Here is a 25,625-nt window from a genome sequence, read left to right on the forward strand (position 1 = left end):
ACAGGGGGGCACAATCGAGTTATGGGCTCACTAAACGAGTTATGTAATCCAGATGTTTCAGTAGGATTAACATATACAATAGTAGAAGACAATGTTAATGTGGATGTAAATTTGAATGGGCCTGATCACAGTTCTGAAATATGTGTGGAGCATGCCTTTGGGAACCTTCTATCTTGGAATGTAGCAGGGCTATGTTCCAAGATGGACTGTGGAGAATGGTTTGAATTCGTTAGCAAGTATGACGTCTGCATTTTTCAAGAAACATGGGCCTGTGATCCTGTTTTTGCTTTGGGGTATTTGAATTATTATGTACCGGCTATCAAAGGTCCCAAAGGGAGACCAATGGGAGGTCTCACTATATGGGTCCGTCAGTCCCTGAAGATCTTAGTAAAAAATCTAGAGCTAAATCACAAAGATATCCAGCTCATTAGACTCGAGAGGGACTCTTCCACCTCCATTGACATCTATAATTTATATGCTAGAGGGGGAAATGCTGGTAAATCAGCGGTTTTATCGTCTCTGTACAGTTACCTAGATATTCACTCTTCTGGGAATAACATCATATTGGCAGGAGACCTAAACCGTACTTTTGAACCTCTTGATACCGGTGAGGCTTTTTTAGGTGCGGAGGAAGACAAGATTTGGGAAATCCCTGCACTTAACTTAACCCCAATAACTCGCTGGACCGAGGATATCCTAAGCCTGAATGCTATGTGCCTTGAATACGGGTTAAGGGCCCTGAATGGTCGTACTAAGTCAGACAGAGTATCAGCCATGACTTTTGATAATGGAAGATCTAAGAGTCGTATCGACTATGTTATATGCAGTATGTGTCAGGATTGGACCCATGGTAGGCAGTTCTTCGCAGGTTTCCTCCATCATTAAGTACTCACCCCCTTCCCTCAACTGGACACTGCTAGTGGCGAATTATTGTTTCGCCTTGGAGCAGTCACTTCCCTGTTGCCAGTGTCGTGGGGCCAGTTAGCGTTCTAGTGTTTTTCTTTGAACGCGGTCTCTTTGACTTGGAGCGCGAGCGTTCGATAAACGGCGCACTTCAACGGTATTTTCCCGAGAGGCGAACGTATTTCTTTCGCGCTCTCTCATAGTTAGTATTATTAGCCATAGTGAGTTAGTTTCTGTCAGGTTTGGTTTTTCCAATTGTCCTTTCACCTTCCTGAGGAATTTCATAGAACCCGGCGGCTTTTTTCCGGCTGCACCAGTTAATTCCCATTTATTACTCTCAAGCCTCTCGGACATTATCAAGGCTTCTCCTTTTCCCTCTGCCTAGCTTCCAGCCCTCCGCCCCTTCTCCTCCATTCCAAGATCTTCGTTTCCACATACCGGGTCGGCTGGAGCGGCTCATTCATCTTCCTGACAGCTGTTCCTCGAGCGCTGAGTGAACTCCAGTGACCCGTTTCTCGGAGAGCTTTCTGAAACGGCAAGCAGCTTCAAGTCGGTGAGCTCGAACCAATATATTTAATTCCTGAACTGTATTCACTGTGGCTGATTCACAGAGTTCATTGAGCCTTATTTGAAGACTAGCACAATAGCTGACTGCTATAGACTATCATTGACCTCTTTGGAACTAACCCATTTGAGCGTTTGGCGATAATCAGGAACTTCATTACTCAAAGACTGTATCTTCATGTAAATAAAAATATATATATATATATATATTCTTGTGTACCATCAACTTCTCCTGTGCAACTGGTCAGTTCTACTACCTTCAACTTCTCCTGTGCAATTTGGTCAGTTCTTCTACCATCATCTACACAGCTGAGAAAATAAAGACCTATAGAGAGCAGCTAAAGCTTACACACACACAGGTAATTGAGGTTAGGTTCCTAGGAGAGAGTATTAGGGAACTAGAGTATAGAGAAGTCAGAACTTAGTAATGTTGTCCTTATGTTTTGCAGAATAACCTACAGCATTCCTTGAGCGGGAGAAGATATTTGTGTAAGCAGTCTCTCTGTTTGTTATCCACTTCCCCTTTCCCTGTTATCACTGTAGCAAGAGAAATCCGGCACAGTGGTGAAGGGGAATTGGGAGTTAGCATCACCTTGGGTCTGATACTCCAGCGGAGCCGGAATCTTCAGGTACCTTCTGACAGATTGAAGTGCCAGATGAATTTTCCGCTTGGGTGTCATGGCCGAAGGACTTGACCTCAAAGCCTTGGGATCCATTTTAGAAGATTTACAAAAGCAGTTGATAGAAACTAGAGAGGAGGTTAGGAAATCTAATCAGGAGACTAGTTTTCTTCGTCAAAAGATAAATGAACTCACTACTAGTCCAAGTCCTGATTTTGGGGGTCCGAAGTCACAAACCTTTAACCCTTCGTCAGCCACTAGTGAGTTTTCCACACAGGTAGTGCATGCCATGTCTCCCACTAGTCCACTAGCCCCTCCCGAAAGATTTCTGGGTGACCCAAATAAGGCACAGGTTTTTGTCACTCAGTGTTCTTTGCACTATCTCTGTAAACCAATAATTTTCAAAGAAGATCAATCCAAAGTGGCGTTCATGCTGTCGTACCTGAGTGGAGATGCCGCTTCTTGGTCATTGCCTTTGGTGTCTACTAATGATCCAGTGTTGTACAATTTTCAGGCATTCAAGACAGAATTCTTACGAATATTTGATCGAAGGGCAATCTCTCAAACCACAGACAATGAGCTACTGGATTTAAAGCAAGGAAATCGTGAGTTGGTGGCATATTTAGCGCAGTACAACAAGCTTATTGTGGAGACTAACTGGCCTACAGAAAAAAGAGCAGCAATTTTCTACAGAGGTCTACGTGACGAACTTAAGGATGGACTCTCCCAGATTCCCAAGAGACCCACCGACGTCTCTGAACTAATAGACTTAGTACTCCAAATTGACCAGAGGCAATCTGAGAGGCGTCAGGAGCGGCGAAAGGAAACTCGAACCTTTCCTCCAAGATTTGATCGCATGCGACCTGAGAGTGTTAAGCCCAAGGAGGGAGTCACGGTAGAGGAACCAATGCAAATTGGAACAGTCCGGGGTCCGCTTAGTACTGAGGAACGGGAAAAGAGAAGACAAGGCAAGTTATGTATGTACTGTGGAGGTTCTGGGCATTTCGTCAAGGAGTGTCCACGCAGACCTAAGACATCGACATGGGTAAAAGACAAGCTTCACCAGTAGACGGGGTTGCCCTGGTGGAAGCCGAATCTAAGACAACTCCTTTAATTCAGTCATTGTCAAACACCATGCAGTTTTCGGCACCTCATCTCATCCTATCTTGTCAAATAATTTTTGGAAAAGAACAAAGTGCAAATGTAGCAATCATGATTGATTCTGGAGCTACCGGAAACTTTTGCGATATTCTGTTTGCAAAAAGGTTGGGCATTAACTTTGTTAGGAAGGACAAGCCGGAGCCAGTGCGTGCTGTGGATGGAACCCCTTTATCTTCCGGTCCGATAGCCTTTGATACAGAAACCATCTCAGTGATTGGACCTGGAGAACATAAGAGTTATCTTCGATTCAGTTTAATTGATGCTCCTCAGTTCCAACTGATTTTGGGTCTGCCTTGGTTAACAGAGCATAATCCGAAGATTGACTGGACAAGGAGAACTGTAGATTTGACCTCCGATTTCTGTCTGGAACACTGTTTCCATTCCCATACAGTGAAGACGGAGTCGAGTGAAACTTACTGTTTGGCAAATCAACCACAAGTAATCTGCTTGGTGGAACTCCCCGAAATTCCTGCACAGTATCAAGATTTAAAATCCGTTTTTGATGAGCGAGGGGCGCAGAGACTTCCTCCCCATCGGGAATATGACAGCAAAATTGAGTTGGAACCAGGAGCCTCGCTCCCCTGTAGTCGCATATATGCTCTTTCGGAATCTGAAAATCTGCATTTGAAAGAATACCTTGACGAAAATTTGGCTAACGGATTCATTAGGCCCTCTCAATCCCCAGTTTCCTCTCCTCTTTTCTTTATTCCGAAGAAAGACAAAAGCCTGAGCACTTGTATAGACTATCGGGCCTTGAATTTGGTGACCCGGAAGAATCGATACCCGTTGCCGCTTATCTCAGAACTTTTGGATCAGGTGAAGGAGGCCCAGATCTACACTAAATTGGATTTGAGGGGGGCTTACCATTTGGTCCGGATGGCAGAAGGAGACGAGTGGAAAACGGCTTTCAGAACTCGTTATGGGCTTTTCGAATACCAGGTCATGCCCTTTGGGTTGTGCAATGCGCCAGCGGCATTTCAACATTTTGTGAACGACATACTTCGTGAATTTCTGGATCGCTTCGCAGTGGTTTATATTGACGATATTCTTATTTTTTCCAAGAACACTGAGGAACATATCCAGCATGTTCGTACCATTTTGGAGTGTCTGTTGGAGAATCAACTCTTTGTGAAATTGGAGAAATGTGTGTTTCATGCAACCAAGGTGGAGTTTTTGGGGTACATACTCTCCCCAGAGGGAGTTTCCATGGATGAATCCAAACTCAAGGCGATTCGAGATTGGCCAGCTCCAAGTTCTGTGAAAGAAATCCAGAGTTTTTTAGGGTTCGCCAATTTTTATCGGCGATTCATCCAGAATTTTTCATAAAAAGTGAGCCCCATTACTCGTTTATTGCGGAAGAACAAAAAGTTTTTATGGGGAACCGAGGCGGAAGGCGCTTTTCAATTCCTCAAAGAATCCTTTGTCTCGGCACCCATCTTGCAACACCCGGATCCGTTGGAACCATTTTTTGTAGAGGCAGACGCCTCCAATCTGGCCATTGGGGGAGTTTTGTCTCAACGCCATAAGAAGACGGGGCAACTTCATCCGGTCGCCTTTTACTCTCGAAAACTTACTGCAGCTGAAATAAACTATGCTATAGCCGACAAGGAGTTGCTGGCAGTAAAGGTGGCGTTTCTTGAGTGGCGACATTATTTGTTGGGAGCCAGGCATGTGGTAACTGTGTTTACAGACCATAGGAATTTGCAGTTCCTTAAATCCGCGCGAACCTTGACCCCGAGGCAGCTTCGATGGTCTTTATTCTTTGCTGATTATGATTTTGTTCTCACGTACAAGCCAGGTATAACCAATGGAAAGGCTGATGCCCTCTCTCGACTAAATGTGGGAGAGAATTCAGAGGAAAAAATGGAGAAATTCCTCATCCCCGCTGAAAAGATCGTGGCAGTCACTGTAGAGGACGAGTTGGAAGAGAAGATCGTCTTGGAATTCAAAAAAGATGATTACTCGAATTGGGAGAATAAGGGTCCAGATCGGCTAGTGGAAGATGGGAAACCTTATTTTCAAGGGAAAATGTTTGTCCCCGGAGAGAAACTACAAGAGGAGACCATTCGAAGGTTCCATGATCAGCCTTTGGCGGGCCACAAGGGAGTTTTGAAGACGTTGGAGCTGATAAAGCGAAATTTTCTTTGGCCAGGTATGGAAGCTCAGGTTCGACAGTATGTTGCCACTTGTGAACTTTGTTTGAAAGGGAAAAGTCTCAGGCAATCCCCACAAGGTCTTTTAATGCCTTTACCAGTACCACCTTATCCTTGGCACACAGTCTCCATGGACTTTATTGTTGAGTTACCATCTAGCCAAGGGATGTCAGTCATTTGGGTGGTGGTAGACCAATTTTCTAAAATGAGTCATTTCATTCCTCTCAAGGGTCTTCCTAATGCCACTGATTTGGCCATCCTGTTTGTTCAACACATAGTCAAATTGCATGGAATTCCGAAAGTAGTGATTTCAGATAGGGGGTCCCAGTTTGTGTCCCGATTTTGGAGATCCTTCCTAAGAGGTCTGGGGGTGGATTCTCGTTTATCCACTGGTTATCATCCCGAGATCGATGGACAGACTGAGAGAGTAAATCAAGATTTAGAACAGTACTTGCGTCTGTATCTGCTGTATCAGGAAGGAGATTGGCCATCTTTACTAGCTCCAGCAGAATTTGCCTATAATAACTCGGTGCATACCGCCACTGGGTTTTCTCCTTTCTTCTTGAATTCAGGTAGACATCCCAATATGTTGGTGGGCAGAGTTGTAGGGGATGTTCCAGCTGCTGAAGAAGTTATCCATAAGTTACAGATTGCCCTGCAGTCAGCAACTGCAAACTTGGTCAAGGCTAAGGCAGCTTTTAAGCAGCAAGCAGATAAGGGTCGCAAGGCTAATCCAGTTTATCTGCCTGGGGAGCAGGTTTGGGTTTCCACGCGCCATATGCGCTTGCGGGGAAATCGGAAGTTTCAACCTAGGTTTGTGGGACCCTATTCGGTGGACAGAATGATAAATCCTGTTAGTGTGAGACTCCATTTGCCAAAAACATTGAAAATTCATCCAACATTCCATGTATCTTTGATTCGAAAAAATCCACCAAATCTTCGTAAGGTTCTTCCACCCGCTCCAGTACAGATAGATTCAGTGGAGGAATATGAAGTAAAGAGAATACTAGACTCTAAGATCAGGAAGGGACAACTTTTCTATTTAGTGGATTGGAAAGGTTTTGGTCCTGAAGAACAATCTTGGGAACCCAGCTCTAATGTTCACGCCACCAGATTAGTTAGGGAGTTCCACAAGACTTATCCACACAAGCCTAGGAAGGGGGTTTTGGTGGGGGGTACTGTCAGGATTGGACCCATGGTAGGCAGTTCTTCGCAGGTTTCCTCCATCATTAAGTACTCACCCCCTTCCCTCAACTGGACACTGCTAGTGGCGAATTATCGTTTTGCCTTGGAGCAGTCACTTCCGTGTTGCCAGTGTCGTGGGGCCAGTTAGCGTTCTAGTGTTTTTCTTTGAACGCGGTCTCTTTGACTTGGAGCGCGAGCGTTCGATAAACGGCGCACTTCAACGGTATTTTCCCGAGAGGCGAACGTATTTCTTTCGCGCTCTCTCATAGTTAGTATTATTAGCCATAGTGAGTTAGTTTCTGTCAGGTTTGGTTTTTCCAATTGTCCTTTCACCTTCCTGAGGAATTTCATAGAGCCCGGCGGCTTTTTTCCAGCTGCACCAGTTAATTCCCATTTATTACTCTCAAGCCTCTCGGACATTATCAAGGCTTCTCCTTTTCCCTCTGCCTAGCTTCTAGCCCTCCGCCCCTTCTCCTCCATTCCAAGATCTTCGTTTCCACATACCGGGTCGGCTGGAGCGGCTCATTCATCTTCCTGACAGCTGTTCCTCGAGCGCTGAGTGAACTCCAGTGACCCGTTTCTCGGAGAGCTTTCTGAAACGGCAAGCAGCTTCAAGTCGGTGAGCTCGAACCAATATATTTAATTCCTGAACTGTATTCACTGTGGCTGATTCACAGAGTTCATTGAGCCTTATTTGAAGACTAGCACAATAGCTGACTGCTATAGACTATCATTGACCTCTTTGGAACTAACCCATTTGAGCGTTTGGCGATAATCAGGAACTTCATTACTCAAAGACTGTATCTTCATGTAAATAAAAATATATATATATATATATTCTTGTGTACCATCAACTTCTCCTGTGCAACTGGTCAGTTCTACTACCTTCAACTTCTCCTGTGCAATTTGGTCAGTGCTTCTACCATCATCAACACAGCTGAGAAAATAAAGACCTATAGAGAGCAGCTAAAGCTTACACACACACAGGTAATTGAGGTTAGGTTCCTAGGAGAGAGTATTAGGGAACTAGAGTATAGAGAAGTCAGAACTTAGTAATGTTGTCCTTATGTTTTGCAGAATAACCTACACCATTCCTTGAGCGGGAGAAGATATTTGTGTAAGCAGTCTCTCTGTTTGTTATCCACTTCCCCTTTCCCTGTTATCACTGTAGCAAGAGAAATCCGGCACAGTGGTGAAGGGGAATTGGGAGTTAGCATCACCTTGGGTCTGATACTCCAGCGGAGCCGGAATCTTCAGGTACCTTCTGACAGTATGACCCTATGGTCATCCATTATTGATATGGAGGTTAAGGAAAGGCTTGAGAGTGACCACAATCCTCTTTGCGTTCTCCATAAATGGTGGCTGTCTGATGTAATTGCCCCTAGTACTTCTATTGACCCCTTACCCCCGCTGATTGTACCTACAAATGATTTACGCAGGCTGAGGTGGACTAGTGTTAAAACAGATCAGCTGGTTCTGGAAAAAATAAGCATGGCAACGGATAAGGCTATCAGGGCCCTTGAGGGTGAAACTGGGCTTCTTCCTAGTAAAAATACTGTCACCAAGGTCCATGAAGTTCTCTTTAATGAAATCAAAGGCCATTTTCTGAAACCGGCAAATAAAAAGATCCATGCCCACAGACCAGCACGATGGTACAATCATGAATGTAGGATGGCAAGAACCTCCTTGGGTGATGCTATTAAAAACAAGAATTTTGAGGCAATTAGATCTGCCAGGAAGCATTACAAACAGTGTATAGCAACAGCGAAAAAAGATTGGGATGAGGCACACTGGAACAATCTAAAAAATGCAAGTGATCGTAAGGACTCCAGGTTATTTTGGCATATAGTCAAATGGGGACACTGCAGGATAGAAGAAGCAAGCACTAATAATGTCCCCCAGGATGCTTGGGTTAAGTTTTTTAGCGAACAGTATGCTTCTAGAGATCAGGCAGTGGATAGAAGGTGCATGCACTGTTTACCAACTGAGGATGACCTCTTCACTAAGAATGAAATAGTCACTGCCTTAAAAACTGTTCGAAGTGGGCGGGCTCCTGGTATTGACGGGGTGCCGGCAGACGTTTTCCTGAATGACACTGATAGATGGTGCAAATATATCTATCTGTTGATAAATTTGATTACCAGGGGGGCTGATATTCCAGTGACCTGGAGGGGTGCTGTAATCATCCCTATATACAAGAAAGGAGATCGGGCACAGCCCGGTAACTATCGCCCCATTAGTTTAATAGACACCATCCAGAAAATAGTGGGACGAGTAATTGTTAATAGGTTGCTCGATTGGGTTGATGAACACAACATTTTATCCCCCTTTCAGGCCGGATTTCGCAGGGCAACCAGCACTGTGGATCAAGTCTTCCGTTTCCAACTGATACAGTGGAAGACCGTGGTGCTAGGCGGAGGCAGCCTGTATGCAGCATTTGTTGATCTGCGGGCTGCCTTCGACCTGGTACCGAGGGCGAAACTGTGGGAAGTGCTTGAGACACTAGGGGTCCCTGGGGATCTGTTGATTTTAATTATGCGACTGCATGAGGGCAACTATGCCAAAATACGATGGGGAGGATATGGGAACGACACTGCCGAATTTCCTGTTGAGCGCGGGGTTCGGCAAGGATGTTCAATGGCCCCCACCTTGTTTACCGTTTTTATTAATGGGGTCGTTTCCCGCATGCAATCTCGGGCCGTGGATGCCCCTTCTCTCGCTGGGGAGAAAGTCCCCATTTTAATGTTCGCCGATGACACTTTAATTTTATCAAAAACCCCCAGTGGTTTACAAAAAGCATTGGCAATATTTGATGAGTTCTGTATCGACCACGGTCTTGAGGTGAATGCGTCCAAGACAAAACTCATGGCATTTAACCCACATAGAAATTTTAAATCAAATATTACCATGAGTGGCCGCATTCTTGAAGTTGTAAAATCCTTCACCTATTTGGGGATCCTGATCTCCAATGACAATAAGTGGCAGCAACACCTTAATATTGCTACATTAAGGCACAAGCAGCTATCTGGCACTATAATTAAGGAGCATAGAAAGTCAATGACAAAACCTATTAAACCGCCCCTGATAATATATGAGGCAAAAGCAATTGGGTCTGCTTTGTATGGTGCGGAGTTATGGGGGTACGAAAACCTCCACGAACTCCAACTATCTGAAAATAAATTTCTGAGGTCGTTGACGGGTACCCCACAGAGTAGCCCATTATTGCCCCTGCGTTACGAGTTAGGTAGAAGAGAACTTACGGAAAAGGCCAAACTGCGCCCGATATTATTCTGGCGTAGACTTTGGACAACACCAGAGCTCTCTCATTACGCGGAAGGGTTCTCTGATGTCATCAAAGCTGACCATTACAATAAAATCAGATGGTTTAAAACACTAAAGATTGCACTATTTAATTTAGGACTACATGCCTTATGGACAGATCCTGCTGGGGCTCTATTTCCCTCTAAGACTGTTTTAAAAGACATATTCTGGGAACACGTTGCTAATAGGAGCTTGCTTAATACCAACAGCGGGACCATGACCACTGGCTACCTAGAAGCTAAAATGTTCCCCATTTATGAAAAGTATTGGGACTACATAATGAACCCCCTGGACAGGAAATTGTTATTTCAAATGAGGGTAGGTTCGCTCCCCCTCCGTAACTTAACAGCTAAATGGAAATCAGGGGGGGTAGTACTATGTCCAGCCTGTGGGGTAGGAAAAGAAACCCTAGGTCATTTCCTGTTTTGTTGCCCAGTATATTCTGCCCCAAGGCAAGCCTGGTTGGCTCCTATGTGTAGGAATTTAGGTACAAAAAGTAGTATGGTGGCACTGCGCATAGTAAAATCTACTACTGAAGAATGGATCAATATTGCAATTGCAAAGTACCTGGGATGGGCGTGGGTTTTAAGGCAGAGACTGTTGGTAAGTTAAATACTGCCATCAAGTCGATCAGAGACTGCTAGACATTTGTCTATTCTCCGTAACTGCTTAGTAAATAGCCAGAGACTGCTAAACTAATGTTTATTCTCTGTAAATTTTTTAGTTGACCGGAGACTGCTAGACTTTTGTCTATTCTCTGTTTATACAATGTGTCATTGGTTTGAACGTTGATTTTTAATGTAATGAATTCTCTTTTAATGTAATGATTTTCTGGGGATATTTACATTGTTATTATGAATATCACCCCTCTGGTCTCTTTTTTCCGACGGTAATGATTTTTGCACCAGTACATATGACGTGTCATTGTTTTTAATTTTTTTTAAAATGTGCATTGTTTTTAAATTGTTAAAATGTGCATGTGCTTGTTTGATTGAGTATGTAAATTTAATTGGTTTTTTAATTATATGTTTGTTTGTCTTGCTTTTATGAGTAATACTCGAATAAAGCACCTTTTGAATTAAAGTTAATATGCTACTGGGTTGTAAGAATTTGCTTTGCAATATTCGATCGTTGCCAAAGCACTTTACTGAGGTATGGGAACTAATATTATCTGTAGAACCGGACCTATGTTTTCTAACAGAAACATGGATGAAACCCCACTCGGTCCCTGTCATCACCTTGGGCATCCCGAATGGCTATAAAATAGTTAGACTAGATCGCCCCATCAAGATAGGGGGAGGGATAGCTATTGTTCATAAACAGGAAATAGACATTTCTGTTTTAGACGAATATTGTACCCCAGAAATGGAACTACTGATCTTTAAAATTGACATCTCATCCAAGGTCAGCCGGAAAGGGGCATTGGTATATCGCCCTCCGGGGCCATGTGCCAATTTTTCCATCTCGCTAGTGGAGGCGCTGGCCCCGTATGTCAATGCAGACAGTGACTTCCAGCTTCTTGGGGATTTCAATGTTCACAGTGAACTAAAGAAGTGTAAAGAGGTGCAGTCTTTATTGACCGGTCTGTCTTTACTGGGCCTAAGAGAGGCGAATAGTGGTCCAACGCATCAGGCAGGACATACCTTGGACCTAATTTTGTCCAACTCCCCCATGATTACCTGCCTACCTCCGACTCAGGTTAACTGGACTGATCATTTTATTGTGGAATTCTATATCCCTAATATTTGCATATCACCCTCATGTCCAGTGGCTCTGCCTATTAAAAGGAGACAATGGCATAAAATGACTTGTGAATATTTCAATGAGAGGTTTGTTGAACCCACCATTACTCCTATGGAGGGCATTGAGGTGGCTCTGACTAAATTTGAAGGAGCAATCACTACTGTAGTAGATATTATTGCCCCCTTAAAAGTGTTCAAACCACGTCCGGCACACAAGCAGGAAGTATGGTTCTCGGAACACTTAAGGTCCTTGAAACAAGTCACCAGAAAATTTGAAAAGACATGGAGATCTTCCCATTTGGATGATGACAAGAACCGGTATTGGAAGGCCCTCACTATATATCATAAAGCAATTCGAGCGACGCGCAAGAATTACATTGCGTCTCAACTCGCAGCTGCTGGTAATGCTCCAAGGGTCTTGCGAGAGCTCTGAGCTAGCATCACAGCAATTGTGTGATGAAATCTCTCAGTTCTTTACTACTAAAGTAGATAGGATATATGAAAAAATCATCAGCTCTGATTTGTCTTTTAGTAGAGATGCAACTCGACCACAAGTCGTGGAAGAATTCTGCTCTGCTACTCATACCCTTGCTGCATTTCCCTCTATTTCTCTAGAAGAGGTAGAATCTTTTATAAATCAGATCAAGAGCGGCTGTCCATCGGACACCATCCCAGCCAGAATAATGCCTGTGGTTGGCAGTGCGTTGGGTCCTGGGATCCAGCGACTTGTGAATCTTTCATTGGCTGAAGGCGAGGTCCCTAGGGGGTGGAAAAAGGCTCTGGTAAGACCTATTCGGAAAAACTCTACAATCCCATGGACGGCCCTGTCCAATCTTAGACCGATATCTCTGCTTCCTTTTCTGGGTAAACTCACAGAAAAACATGTGAACCAACATCTATCAAATTTTATCGACCAAGTAGATGGTCTGGATTTTTCCCAATCCGGCTTTAGGCTGAAGCACAGTACAGAATCAGCACTACTGTCAGTCACGGACGATCTGCATATGTATCAGGACAAGGGTTATTCCGTTATCCTGATACTGTTAGACCTATCGGCAGCGTTCGATACTGTGTCCCATAACATCTTGATTGGACGACTCGCAAACATCGTTCTTGAGAAAAAGGCAAAGGCCTGGTTAAGGAGCTTTTTAGCCAACCACACCCAATGTGTCACCATGGGTGCGTTCCGCTCGGTGGAGGTAGAGATCACTAAGGGGGTGCTACAGGGCTCTTGTTTGAGCCCAACTCTTTTTAACATCTATGTGGCCCCCCTAGCAAGAATCATGAGAGCTTTCAGTTTCATCCCAATGTCATACGCGGATGACACCCAGCTCCTTTTCCCCTTTAAGTCTCTAACCACTGAGGTTAAAACCGCCTTCGCACAAGGCATGAAGGCATGAAGGCTGTGGCCCAGTGGATGTCATCAAATTGCCTACAGTGTAATGTAGGGAAGACCGAAGTCATGCTCTTTGGGGAGGTCAAAATCCTATGGATCCCGGACTGGTGGCCACAAGATCTTGGGCCAGTCCTCGACCCTAAACAGGGTCGTGAAGAACCTGGGAGTACATCTGGATCAGGAGCTCTCGCTGAAGCAGCATGGCAACCGCACTGTGGGTTTATACTTCCACGTGATAGGCCTCTTACGTAAAGTGTTTCCCCTGCTTCCTGATTCCACCAGGAAAACATTGGAACAGGCTCTAGTCCTTAGCTGCATTGACTACTGCAATGGGCTACTGTTATCGGCGAATGAGGGTGTATTAGCTAAACTCCAAGTGGTGCAGAATACTGCTGCCCGGTTGGTTTTGAACGCTGCCCCTAGATCCACGTCCAAACCTCTTTTGGACAAGCTACATTGGCTATCGGTTTGCCAAAGGATTAAGTTTAAGACGTGTTGTCTAATTCACAAAAGTCTAAATGGACTAGGTCCTTCTTATTTGATAGACAGATTTGTACCTTATACTCCTGCTCGCTCCCTCAGGTCCAGTAATCAGCTTCTATTGTGTGTGCCCCGTGCAAAGAAGGCCGGACACGGTAGCAAAGCTCTGTCGGTGGCCGGGCCCACATTATGGAATAAACTCCCCTTAGCTCTCAGGCAATGCTCGGAGCATCTGTTGTTCAGGAAACAGCTTAAAACCTTCTTGTTTCAAAACTAACTCTTTGTAAGTGTACCCCCTGATTGTGCTTGTGGTGTTCTGTAGGGCGCAGAGATACTCCTTCGGGATGCCTGTCTGAAAGATGAATATATCGATATGTGGCTGGATTGGGTGGATGGATGATGTCTAGATAGGTTAGAATAGATGATGGATGGAAAGGTGAACAGAAATACAGATGGGTGAGGAATACATGAAAGAGAGAAATGATAGATGGATAGACAGGAGGCTGAGAGAAAAGATGGATGAATAGACAAAAGGTTCAAAGGATGAAGGGAACCATTTAAGGAGGGTTGAGCTCACTTAGTTCACTCGCTTTGTGCTGGTGCCATTAGCGATGTGACTGAAAATGTGGGGTATTTTAATTTTCTGGCGACTCTCTTCCTGCATTGTACATTGCTATAGCCCAGCAGTCTCTTTCTAGACACAATTCTCTGTTAACTGGTTATTTGCTAACAATCATTGCTAAAACGAAATCCAACGCATTGCCTCCTTGTGACCTACTGCTCATTGGTTGCTCCCAGCAGGCTATCTCCATTTACTTCGAGGATCTGGTCTCCTGGTTGTAGACGCCCTGAAAAAAAAATGCAAATCTCATGAGCAATTCCAGCACACTTTGCATGATAAAGAAAAGTGCTAAAGGGCGTTCTCTTTTGGGTGAAAAAAGAAGTACATTGACATTCATCTCATAGCTGTGGGAATGCTCTTAAGCACAGAACCACTGAACTAATGACAAAGGAAAAAACTATACACACAAGCACGCTACTGATAACAGAGCAGTAAAGGCAATCAGTCAGTCAGCCAGTCAAAGTTCTTTGTTTCGCTATATTTGTATAGCATATAAAGCACATAGAATATATGCAACATTAAACATTATATAATAAAACAGTAAAGCAAGGCTAAAAGATTTGTTACAAAATACAATATGATAAATTATTACATTAAAAACCATCCAGCATAAAAAAGACATGTTAAAAAACATCAATCCATTTCTATAAAATTGATAATAAAAATAGTACATTGAACATGGCTATATTATGTAAAATTACTGTCAGTTTTAGATCTCCTGCTCTTCCAGGAGGACCATAGAAATGACACCAGAGAGTGGCATACAAAGGGATCAACAAGCCTTTGAATAAAAAATAACGCTACCCGGCATTGCCTAAAATTATATGTGAGCAAGTGTGGCAAAAGAAATATTTTTCTTTGCACATTATACAATCTACCGAAAAATAAAATATGTAAGTCTCTTTGAGGTGATGTCCCATCACAGCAGCATGAAGACAAATCTCCTACAGAATAAACATTACTGAGATAGCCCAAAATCAGCAGTAAATAGTTTAGGCGAAACCTCACTAAAATGAACCGATGCTGGAAGTTCGGCACTGTAGCTAGGTATCAGCGCATATCCTGTCTGAAGGAGTGGGACATTTGATATTGCTTCACAGAAGATGTCATACAATTGGCCTCCCTTCTCTCTCTCTCGCAGCATTGAATAAGAAAATGTCCTTACTTCTAGAGCTTGGAAATTAATGTACAGCGGTGTGGTTTCTCGTAAATTTCCAGTAAGCCCAAAAGACCTCAATGAACATTTTACATATTGCAACCACCTGATTTTATTTGCAAAGTCCAGGTCTAAGCAAAACCTCAAAATGCTGTGGTTCAGGTTGACCTTCTCCCTTCTCTAAATTGACTCCTCGGTAAGATGGGTGCTAAAGGAACGATATCAAAAAGAAATGGGGCGACAAGTTCAGAGTGGCAATTAAAATTAGGGGAACTACGAGGGAGAGCTAACAATCTTTTATAAATACCATCCTCTATGTCCTGCAATGAGCCTATTTCCGCCATTCCCCAAACTCCTGCCCCACAGATGGCAATGGAGATAGCTTTAGTCTGACATACTTTTTTCTATTTCCAGGATGGGTTTGGTCCTGAGTTCTTAACACACTTGCATACAATATATTTTAGTGGTGATACACCTACAACTGCCTAAACACAGAACAATTCACTTGTTTCTTCTTAATTACTGAGGTCCCCTTTCTCTCGATTGCGCTACAATTGACTTGTTTTCTTTATGTATTTGTGTACAAAAGGATTAACAGTTGAGACATTGTTGTATTGTTAAATATATCCACCCAGGTCTCAACTGGGTTTAAGGGTTACCTCCTGTTTTGTTTTCATGTTACATTGAGAAACCGCTGGGTTGCAAGAGTTTGCTCCAGACTCAAGTAATTTATTTGACATGTTAAATGCAACTAAACTGCACATTATGTCCTCCAGGGAAACCTCTAATTATTCAGATGACAACATCAACCAAATGTTGAGTGACTCCTCTCTTCTCTCCCATTCCTCCACTACCCTCCCTACAGCACCCAATACCTCACGGGTTCTAATAGACAAACTTGAAAACCTCAAGAAAAAACAGATTCGTACTAATCTCCATGCACACATGCTAACTGAATAATTAAAATCAGATGTGATTCCCCTTGGGTTCCAAATCCGTAACACAGCAGCTATATTTACACAAGATCCTACATTTCAGACAGGCTTTAGTCACCTGGCGACAACCTGTTCCAGAGACTGGATGGTCCTAGGTATTGATACTGCCATCCAGCACAGCCAAAATGAGCTTGAAGAAATTGCTGAATTAGAGAAACTCATTCTAGAAGATTCCACTATCACAGATGCCAAGAACCTTCTTGACAAAATCAACAGTACCACTGCCACTTTTAACACTATCAAACAAAATAAGAAAATAAACAAAATACAAAAAGACATCAAGAGCTTAAACAAAGAGAAAACTTCCCCTTACTTACCTGATCAATTCTACAACACTCCCTACCAGCCACCCAGAACTAGGAACTGGGCTAGATATAGGAACAATCGACCTTTTCAGATTCCTCCATCGAACACTCAAACCCTGGGGAGGGCACCAGCCAAGATAAGAATCAAAATAGACCTCCACCACCTCCACTCCTACCTACTGCTTTTTTAGGAGGAGGGAGCAGCAGATGCGGCAGAAGGAGAACCAGACTGGATTATCAGTACCAATATGCGGGCAAACGTCAGACCTGCTGTAAATTTTACCAATGGGGACCCCCGCAGTAACGATACATGACGCAGCCATGATTTCTTCTCCCACCATTACACCCAATACGTCCCATCAGGCTAAACCTCACACCATTCCTGTTTTTAACCTTTCCAAACATACCCTATCATCTGAGGAAATCTCTCTCCTCAATAAGGGTCTCTCCTTTGTACCTTTGACAGCAGTAGCTTCTTCAATCTTCAGGAAGACTTACTACTTTTCTTCAGATGCACTAGATTAAAACAATTATTTTCTGATACACCTTCAAGGGATAATTTTATCCAATCTCCCTTCCCCTTTCCTTCCACCTTTCTACCCCCAACTGCCTCAATGTCCCCTGAAATACTTACCTGAACGGCTTGTACTTCACAAAAAAAATGGAAATACAACACCAATCTGAGCTTGTCCCTTACAATCTTCCCCTGGGTCAAAGACTTGCTCTGAATAGCCTTCGAGACAACCCCCACATCATTATAAAACCGACCAGCAAAAGTGGAGGTATCGTAATCATGGATATCGATAAGTATGACGCAGAAATTGTGAAACAACTTTCCAATGAGGCCAACTATCGTGCCCTCTCCTCTGATCTACTGCAAAACATCAGTAATCAAATACAAGACGTTACTAACCAGGCCTTACTTTTAGACAATATATCTATCTCAATCACCCAAACCTCATTTATGTTCTTCCTGAAAACTGACAAAAATGCTACAGATCCCCCTGGTCTCCCGATCGTATCAGGGTGTGGATCTATTCTGGAACTCCTAGGTAAATACATAGATGTCATCTTAAAGGAAATTGTACCCCTTACCGATACTTTCATATGAGGCAGTACCGACCTTATCAACTTGATTGAAGATAGACATTTTTTAATGCTGCGACTGATCTGATGGTTGCCTTAGAAATCGAGTCGCTCTATTTGAACATCCCACATGATGAGTGCTTACAAATCATCCAGAATCTACTCGATAATCGTCCTAAACCCATTCGCATCTTCACTTTCCATGGGTGCTTATTTCGCTCTGAATTTTACAGCTCTCTACGTACATAATTTGGAAACTACACATATCCTTACCCATACAAACCTTTTCTTCAATCAAGTTGGCTTCTGGTGGAGATATATCAACAACAACAATAAACATGTAAGGAGAGTCAAAGGGGATTTAAAGACCACACTCTGAAACGGCCCCAAACGTACTGTAAAACACGAAGTGTCAGAGGGTCTGGGATAACAAGAACAAGAACGCCAGATGAGCGACTACAAAGGAGTCCAATACCATGTCGTGTATAAATTATAAAAACAAAGGTCACCCTTACATTGAAACCAACAAGTGATCATATAAGGATGCCCATCAGTCACCACACGGAACCGCCCTTCATCATTTGGGTTCCTTTTCTAAGACCACTGATGGTGTTATCTATTGTCTTTCTCATGGGGGGCTATGATTGTAAAAACCATCCCATGATCAGATAGATTAACGTGGTCTTGTTCATCAACTGGGACGATGTTACAAAGGGGGGATTGATGTCGTAGTGCGAAAATAGTGAAAAAACAGGAAAAAAGTGTGTGAGATAAAATTGGATGAGAGGGTGCTGAAAGTAACTTTATTCTGTTGCAACCCACTTTACCAATATTAAAAAGTAGACTAGGACAACCAAATTATTCTTGGGTCATCTGAATGTGTTTTAAGGGTCAACATGTTTCAGCAATAGTAGACACAAATTGTCATTGCTTTCGTCAGGACCACAATAATCTGTTTGCTACTACGAAATAGTGTTTGAAAAAAGACAAACGTGCTCAAAATAATAAATAAATATGAGAACCGATACTCAGATCACCTGTATCCACTAGATCTCTATATCGTTGACTTCACCTTTCCAAGTAGGAGATTGCTGGAAATAGTGAAAACATGGAGATATTAGACTGAAGTCTTGGTAGAGAACATCGCATCCTTGTAAATGTATGAAAGTACTAGGTTGCAGCTATTCAATCCTAGTGCAAAATAACATGTATTTAGGCACACCCATAGACACATCTTATGTAGTGCAGGAATCTTAAACATTGGATGGAATTGTCACAGTAACCAAAGGAGATTAACATCTTACCCCACTTGGAGGATGTATGGACCTCACCCCACCTGGCCACGGCTCAGGGTAAAGGGGAAGCACCGCTCTAAAAGGGGCAAAAAACAGCAAAGCTGAAAGTGCCACTTGTAGCTCGTGTGTTCAAACAATCATAACTAAGCGCCTGAAAGCGCCAAATATTGTTCCACTCAGACTGTGTAGCTACATTGATTTAATTAAATAAACGACCCACTGTTCTACTAGAGTGAGAGGACACAAATAGAGAATGTTCGACTAGGCGCTGCAAATTTGTAAAATGCGCCGCATATACATGCTTGTCCTCAGTGCTGTTAAGTATCAGGTGCCACACTCGCGGTATAAGTTGCAGCGCTGGGACTTGGTTTAGCAAGCATTCAAGGCATATATTCCTGCCCATCCGTCTATCAGCTAAAGATCATGTGCGTGACCTCCACCAGCTAGTTGGTTTAAGCGAGGCTCCCTACCTGTCCGTCGATACTTCGTCTCGGCATCCGAGCCGATTGGGGAGGTGAGGGAGCCCGCCTACGCCTCTGTATATGACGCTAAGCGTCATTCGTTGGGCGTCCGTCACGTGGGGTGAGTGCGCCACATGCTATTGGTTGGATGTAAGGCCAATAGGGACAAAGGACTGATATTGTCCAAAAAGTGTAAACAAACCGTACTGTCGTCGATCGGTGTCTAAACACACTCTAAATGCGCACATGTGTTATTTAATATGGAATTAGAAACACTAGATGTAAAATGTTAAATCTACAGCCACACACCAATTAAATAGAAACAGAGCAAAATCTTGTTGTAAAAGCTACGTGTCATTAGTTGGACATCAATCACGTTGGGTAAATGCGCAAAGCGCTATTGGTTAGATGGCGTTCTTGTCCTTGTTATCCCAGACCCTCTGACACTTCGTGTTTTGCAGTACGTTTGGGGCCGTATCAGAGTGTGGTCTTTAAATCCCCTTTGACCCTCCTTACATGTTTATTGTTGTTGCTCTTTGAGCAGTCGCTGGGCTGCGGGTCTTTCTAAATTACGGACCAATACATGGTCTGTCACGCTCAACGTAATTGTTGATGCGTTAAGCTCTCTCTGTTGTTTGGACGTCACTAGTGAGTGCGTTCGCGCTTTTATTTGTTCCCTCTAATATGGCCGAAAATCAAGGTCTTTCCTTTGACGAGGATGACTTGCAACTTGCTCTGGCAAGTCATCCTGACCTATTAGAAACACCACCTGTAGCTATAACTAACAACGAAGACGAATGGGGCAAAATTCTTACTCTCAAGAAATCTCACACACGCACCACACTACATGGAACAGTGATGGCACAATATTTGCGCAACACCTGTGCTCCCACTGGACTCATTGTTACCAACAGTCCTAGATTATTCCTGAAGGATAAAGAGTTCCTCAAGAGCTGGTCCCTCATCGCTTGGCGATGCATGAGGGACTGGCTGATACTTATCATTCAGACATCAAAAAGGATTGCGGACACGATACTAGTTGAGATTCAACTATTAGAATCTCATATTAAAACTACTCTTTCCACTAAAGCCTTTCAGAAAAATCAAGATGAGACCAACAAAAGTAACAGAGAGTTTAAAGAATTCACTCTGCCGGTCAAAATTGAGAAATTTCGAAAGGATTTGGACAAATTCAAGTTTGATAAGGTATACCCATATACAAGTGACACATATGTCCCTCCTGACTTCACAGCCAATGGACGCAGAACCAAGTCCAATTATGGCACTTCAAGTTCTGAAGAGATCAGCTCAGGAAGTGACACTGGGTCTACCAATCAAGGTCAGAAACCAAGAGGTAGAGGTAGGAGAAACTACCGCAACAACTGGAGGGGTAATCAGCACAATCAGACACCTATGTGGTGGCCCCCTAATGCATGGCAGTATGGTGGACCTTCTTTCCCTCCTCAAATGGGACCACAACAAATGGGTCCATTCCAATCACATATGGGACCCTTTCCACCTCAATTCCCGAATAATTTTTCAGGGCAGCCTTTTTTAGGCGTAGGCCGAGGACGGTCGCGAGGCAGAAAGAGAGGACAGCAGCAACCACAGGTCCATTACAGCCCTCCAACAACTTCGACCAGGCTCTTGAGGAGTACAACAACGAAGAGCAAGGACCCAACAACAACCAATTTGGAACCGGGCTCGTGATCAATCTTAGCCAACATGTGTTGACACCAGCGGAAGAGAAAGCCCTTAATAGAGGACTGGGCTTTGTTCCAACACATATTAATGATCACTTCGAAACACGTCTTGAACTTACCAAATTTCTGAGAAAAGTGAGATTACATTTTTTCTTTGCCAACAAACAAGGATCTGATGTGGAGGAGGCACGTGTTACCAACACGGGATTAAAAAGAAAATCAACTTTTACTCCCCCCTCACATGCCATGCCTCCTAAGGTATTGGCTTTTGAGCAGGCTCTTGAGAAGAATATAGAGGACCTGTTTGCTCAAGAGGAACAGGTTTTCCACAACTTTCCCAGAGAAGAAGAACAGGCGTTAAGAGCACTATCTGCACGCAATGACTTAACAATAAAGCCAGCGGATAAAGGGGGTGCTATTGTCCTTTTGGACAGTAGCACTTACCGCGCTGAATGCCTCCGCCAATTGAGTGACAGGAAATCATATTGTCCTCTTGATGTTGACCCGACGGAGGAACTAAGAACTATCATATCCACTATGACAGAGGAAGCTCTTTCTGAAGGATGGATTACATCCCAAGAGGCTGTCTTCCTGTGCACTCCGCACCCTGTGACTCCTTACTTTTATGCCTTACCAAAGGTACATAAGGAACAGAGGCCGCCCCCTGGCCGCCCGATAATATCGGGCATCGGCTCTATCCTCGAACCATTATCAACATTCATTGATTTCTTTCTACATCCAATGGTACAGGAAATGCCAACGTATTTGAAGGACACTGGTGATGTACTACGTCTTCTACCTGAAATAGAGTTTGACCTCACGAAGGATCTCCTGGTCTCATTTGACGTAGAGGCCCTCTATACATCAATACCCCAGGATGAAACTCTGGAAGTTATCGAGCATCTTTTACAATCTAGGCCACTTGAAAGTATAACTCCTGTCAGCTTCATTATTGCTTGTGCTACTCTGGCTCTTAAACGCAATTTTTTCAAATTTGAAGATACGACATACCTTCAAGTATCGGGCACCAGCATGGGGAGCGTTTACGCTCCCAGCCTGGCAAATCTTTACGTTCATTGGTTTGAACAGCAACATGTACTGGCCAACACCAACCCGTTTCTTCGATGCATCAGAACCTGGAGAAGGTACATCGATGATGTCCTTGTGGTGTGGCGGAGCACTAGCGACAGCTGTCTCAAGTTTTTGGGATGGCTCAACAGTAGGAATGAATTCCTCCGTTTCACCATCGAAATAGGAAAAGACAGATTGGCTTTCTTGGATTTACTCATCACATCCACTCCAGAGGGCCTACATTCAGAACTCTATAGGAAAGCACTAGCAAAAAATTCCCTATTATGTTTAGATAGTCATCACCCCAAATCTCTTCGGGAGAACTTGCCATATGGCCAGTTTCTCAGGGTTCACAGAAACTGCTCCAGTGTTGAGGCCTTTCAAAACCATTCAATGGCTCTCAAAGAACAACTTATTTCCAGAAAATACCCAAGGAGATTAGTACAACGATCGTTAAAAAGGGCGAAGAACAATAACCGGTTGGCACTATTAGAACCAGCTATTCAAAAGCCCCCTCTGGAAAGGTTAACGTTTGTCACCACCTTTGGGACGCTATCCAACAGAATACAGAAATTAGTGAAACGTAATTGGTCCATTCTAAATTCTGACCAGTCCACCATACAGGTGCCTCTTTTCTCTTTTAAAAGAGGTCCCAATCTCAGAGATCGTCTGGTGCATACCAGACCACGCATGAAAGAACCCAGGGCTCTGGGCACGTTATGGGATCTCCCCCAGTAACAGGTCACCATCCATGCGGGTCATGTCATTCTTGCCCACAAACAAAGAGATCCACAGAAATAGACATAGGCACAACGCGACCATGGATCCAGAACAAATTCACGAACTGTAATAGTGATAATCTAATACATCTGATTACATGTCCCTGTGGTCTCAAATACGTGGGCATGACCACTCGCAAGATCCGTGTCAGAATATCTGAACACAAGAGCACCATTAGGTGTAAGAGACAAGCCACCAAATTAACAAATCATTTTCTGGAGGCACGGCATCCATCTACGGCCTTCCAGTGGACAGTCATCGAACAACCAAACATCCCGGCACATATCACTGATATAGGTAGATTCCTCCTATTGAAAGAACAAAAGTGGGTGTTCAAAATGGGCACGAATCGGGGCGGGCTCAATGATGACATACCATGGGGCAGTTTATGATCTCCACGAACATGGGTCTCATGCCAGCTAGTAAATATGCGCATTTCACAATACTTTGGCTGAGACGGATCAGGATTTTGATTCTGTATAAATACTGTACACTGGATATATATCATCCTCACTGATGCCATCCTCGTTCTTTGACATCTTCATCTTGAGACATTTCTCGGATTTTTTAATGTACAGCACGCCATTGTCTCCAGAACACCACACGGGGCATTGATTTAATAGATTTAATTGTGCTGTTGTTGCCTATCAGAGAGATATATTTTTCTGTGTCTATAACAAAAATATTTTTCTGTGTCTATAATAAGGATTTGCTTTGCCCTTGTTTATTTAGTGTATGGCTTTAGACTCAACACTTTACATTTAATGTTGCGCTCCTTAGTCCATATTAAATAACTCATGTGCGCATTAACCCCTTCGCTGCTGGCCCGTTTCCGCCGCTGTGCGGTAAACAAACGAACAGGGCGGGGCCGTGACGAACCCCAGCCGTCATTAGCACACGAGCACCGCGGAGCGTGACGGCTGGGGTTCGTCACCAGCATACAAGGGGTTAAGATTGTGTTTAGATACCGATCTATAACAACATCCCGGTTTGTTTATACTGTTTGGACAACTCCAGCCCTTTATTCACATTGGTCCTACATCTAACCAATAGCGCTTTGCGCATTTACCCAATGTGATTGTTGTCCAACTAATGACACGTAGCTTCTACAACAAGGTTTTGCTCTGTTTCTATGTAATTGATGTGTGGCCGTAGATTTAACATTTTACATCTAGTGTTTCTAATTCCATATGAAATAACTCATGTGCGCATTTAGAGTGGGTTTAGACACCGATCGACGACAGTACGGTTTGTTTACACTTTTTGGATAATATCAGTCCTTTGTCCCTATTGGCCTTACATCCAACCAATAGCATGCGGCGCACTCACCCCACGTGACGGACGCCCAACAAATGACGCTTAGCGTCATATACAGAGGTGTAGGCGGGCTCCCTCACCTCCCCGATCGGCTCGGATGCCGAGACGAAGTATCGACGGACAGGTAGGGTGCCTCGCTTAAACCAACTAGCTGGTGGAGGTCACACACATGATCTTTAGCTGATAGACAGATGGGCAGGAATATATGCCTTGAATGCTTGCTAAACCAAGTCCCAGCGCTACAACTTATACCGCGAGTGTGGCACCTGATACTTAACAGCACTGAGGACAAGCATGTATATGCGGCGCATTTTACAAATTTGCAGCGCCTAGTGGAACATTCTCTATTTGTGTCCTCTCACTCTAGTAGAACAGTGGGTCGTTTATTTAATTAAATCAATGTAGCTACACAGTCTGAGTGGAACAATATTTGGCGCTTTCAGGCGCTTAGTTCTGATTGTTTGAACACACGAGTTACAAGTGGCACTTTCAGTTTTTCTGTTTTTTGCCCCTTTTAGAGCGGTGCTTCCCCTTTACCCTGAGCCGTGGCCAGGTGGGGTGAGGTCCATACATCCTCCAAGTGGGGTAAGATGTTAATCTCCTTTGGTTACTGTGACAATTCCATCCAATGTTTGAGATTCCTGCACTACATAAGATGTGTCTATGGGTGTGCCTAAATACATGTTATTTTGCACTAGGATTGAATAGCTGCAACCTAGTACTTTCATACATTTACAAGGATGCGATGTTCTCTACCAAGACTTCAGTCTAATATCTCCATGTTTTCACTATTTCCAGCAATCTCCTACTTGGAAAGGTGAAGTCACCGATACAGACATCTAGTGGATACAGGTGATCTGAGTATCGGTTCTCATATTTATTTATTATTTTGAGCACGTTTGTCTTTTTTCAAACACTATTTCGTAGTAGCAAACAGATTATTGTGGTCCTGACGAAAGCAATGACAATTTGTGTCTACTATTGCTGAAACATGTTGACCCTTAAAACACATTCAGATGACCCAAGAATAATTTGGTTGTCCTAGTCTACTTTTTAATATTGGTAAAGTGGGTTGCAACATAATAAAGCTACTTTCAGCACCCTCTCATCCAATTTTATCTCACACACTTTTTTCCTGTTTTTTCACTATTTTCGCACTACGACATCAGTCCCCCCTTTGTAACATCGTCCCAGTTGATGAACAAGACCATGTTAATCTATCTGATCATGGGATGGTTTTTACAATCATAGCCCCCTCATGAGAAAACCAATAGATAACACCATCAGTGGTCTTAGAAAAGGAACCCAA

At 43.5% G+C, this 25,625-nt stretch overlaps 1 protein-coding gene across 1 annotated transcript in view; it reads right to left on the reverse strand.

Annotated features, from left to right (window-relative positions):
• Nucleotides 1-25,625, reverse strand: part of LOC147685426 (partitioning defective 3 homolog) — a 532,416-nt gene that overhangs the window by 278,989 nt on the left and 227,802 nt on the right. The window contains exon 3 of the mRNA XM_086939787.1: nucleotides 14,304-14,373. Within this exon, the coding sequence (XP_086795913.1) occupies nucleotides 14,304-14,373 (70 nt within the window). The remainder of the gene's footprint in view (nucleotides 1-14,303; nucleotides 14,374-25,625) is intronic.

Source organism: Lissotriton vulgaris, chromosome 10, assembly GCF_964263255.1.
Source record: "Lissotriton vulgaris chromosome 10, aLisVul1.2, whole genome shotgun sequence".
Lineage (NCBI taxonomy): Eukaryota > Metazoa > Chordata > Amphibia > Caudata > Salamandridae > Lissotriton > Lissotriton vulgaris.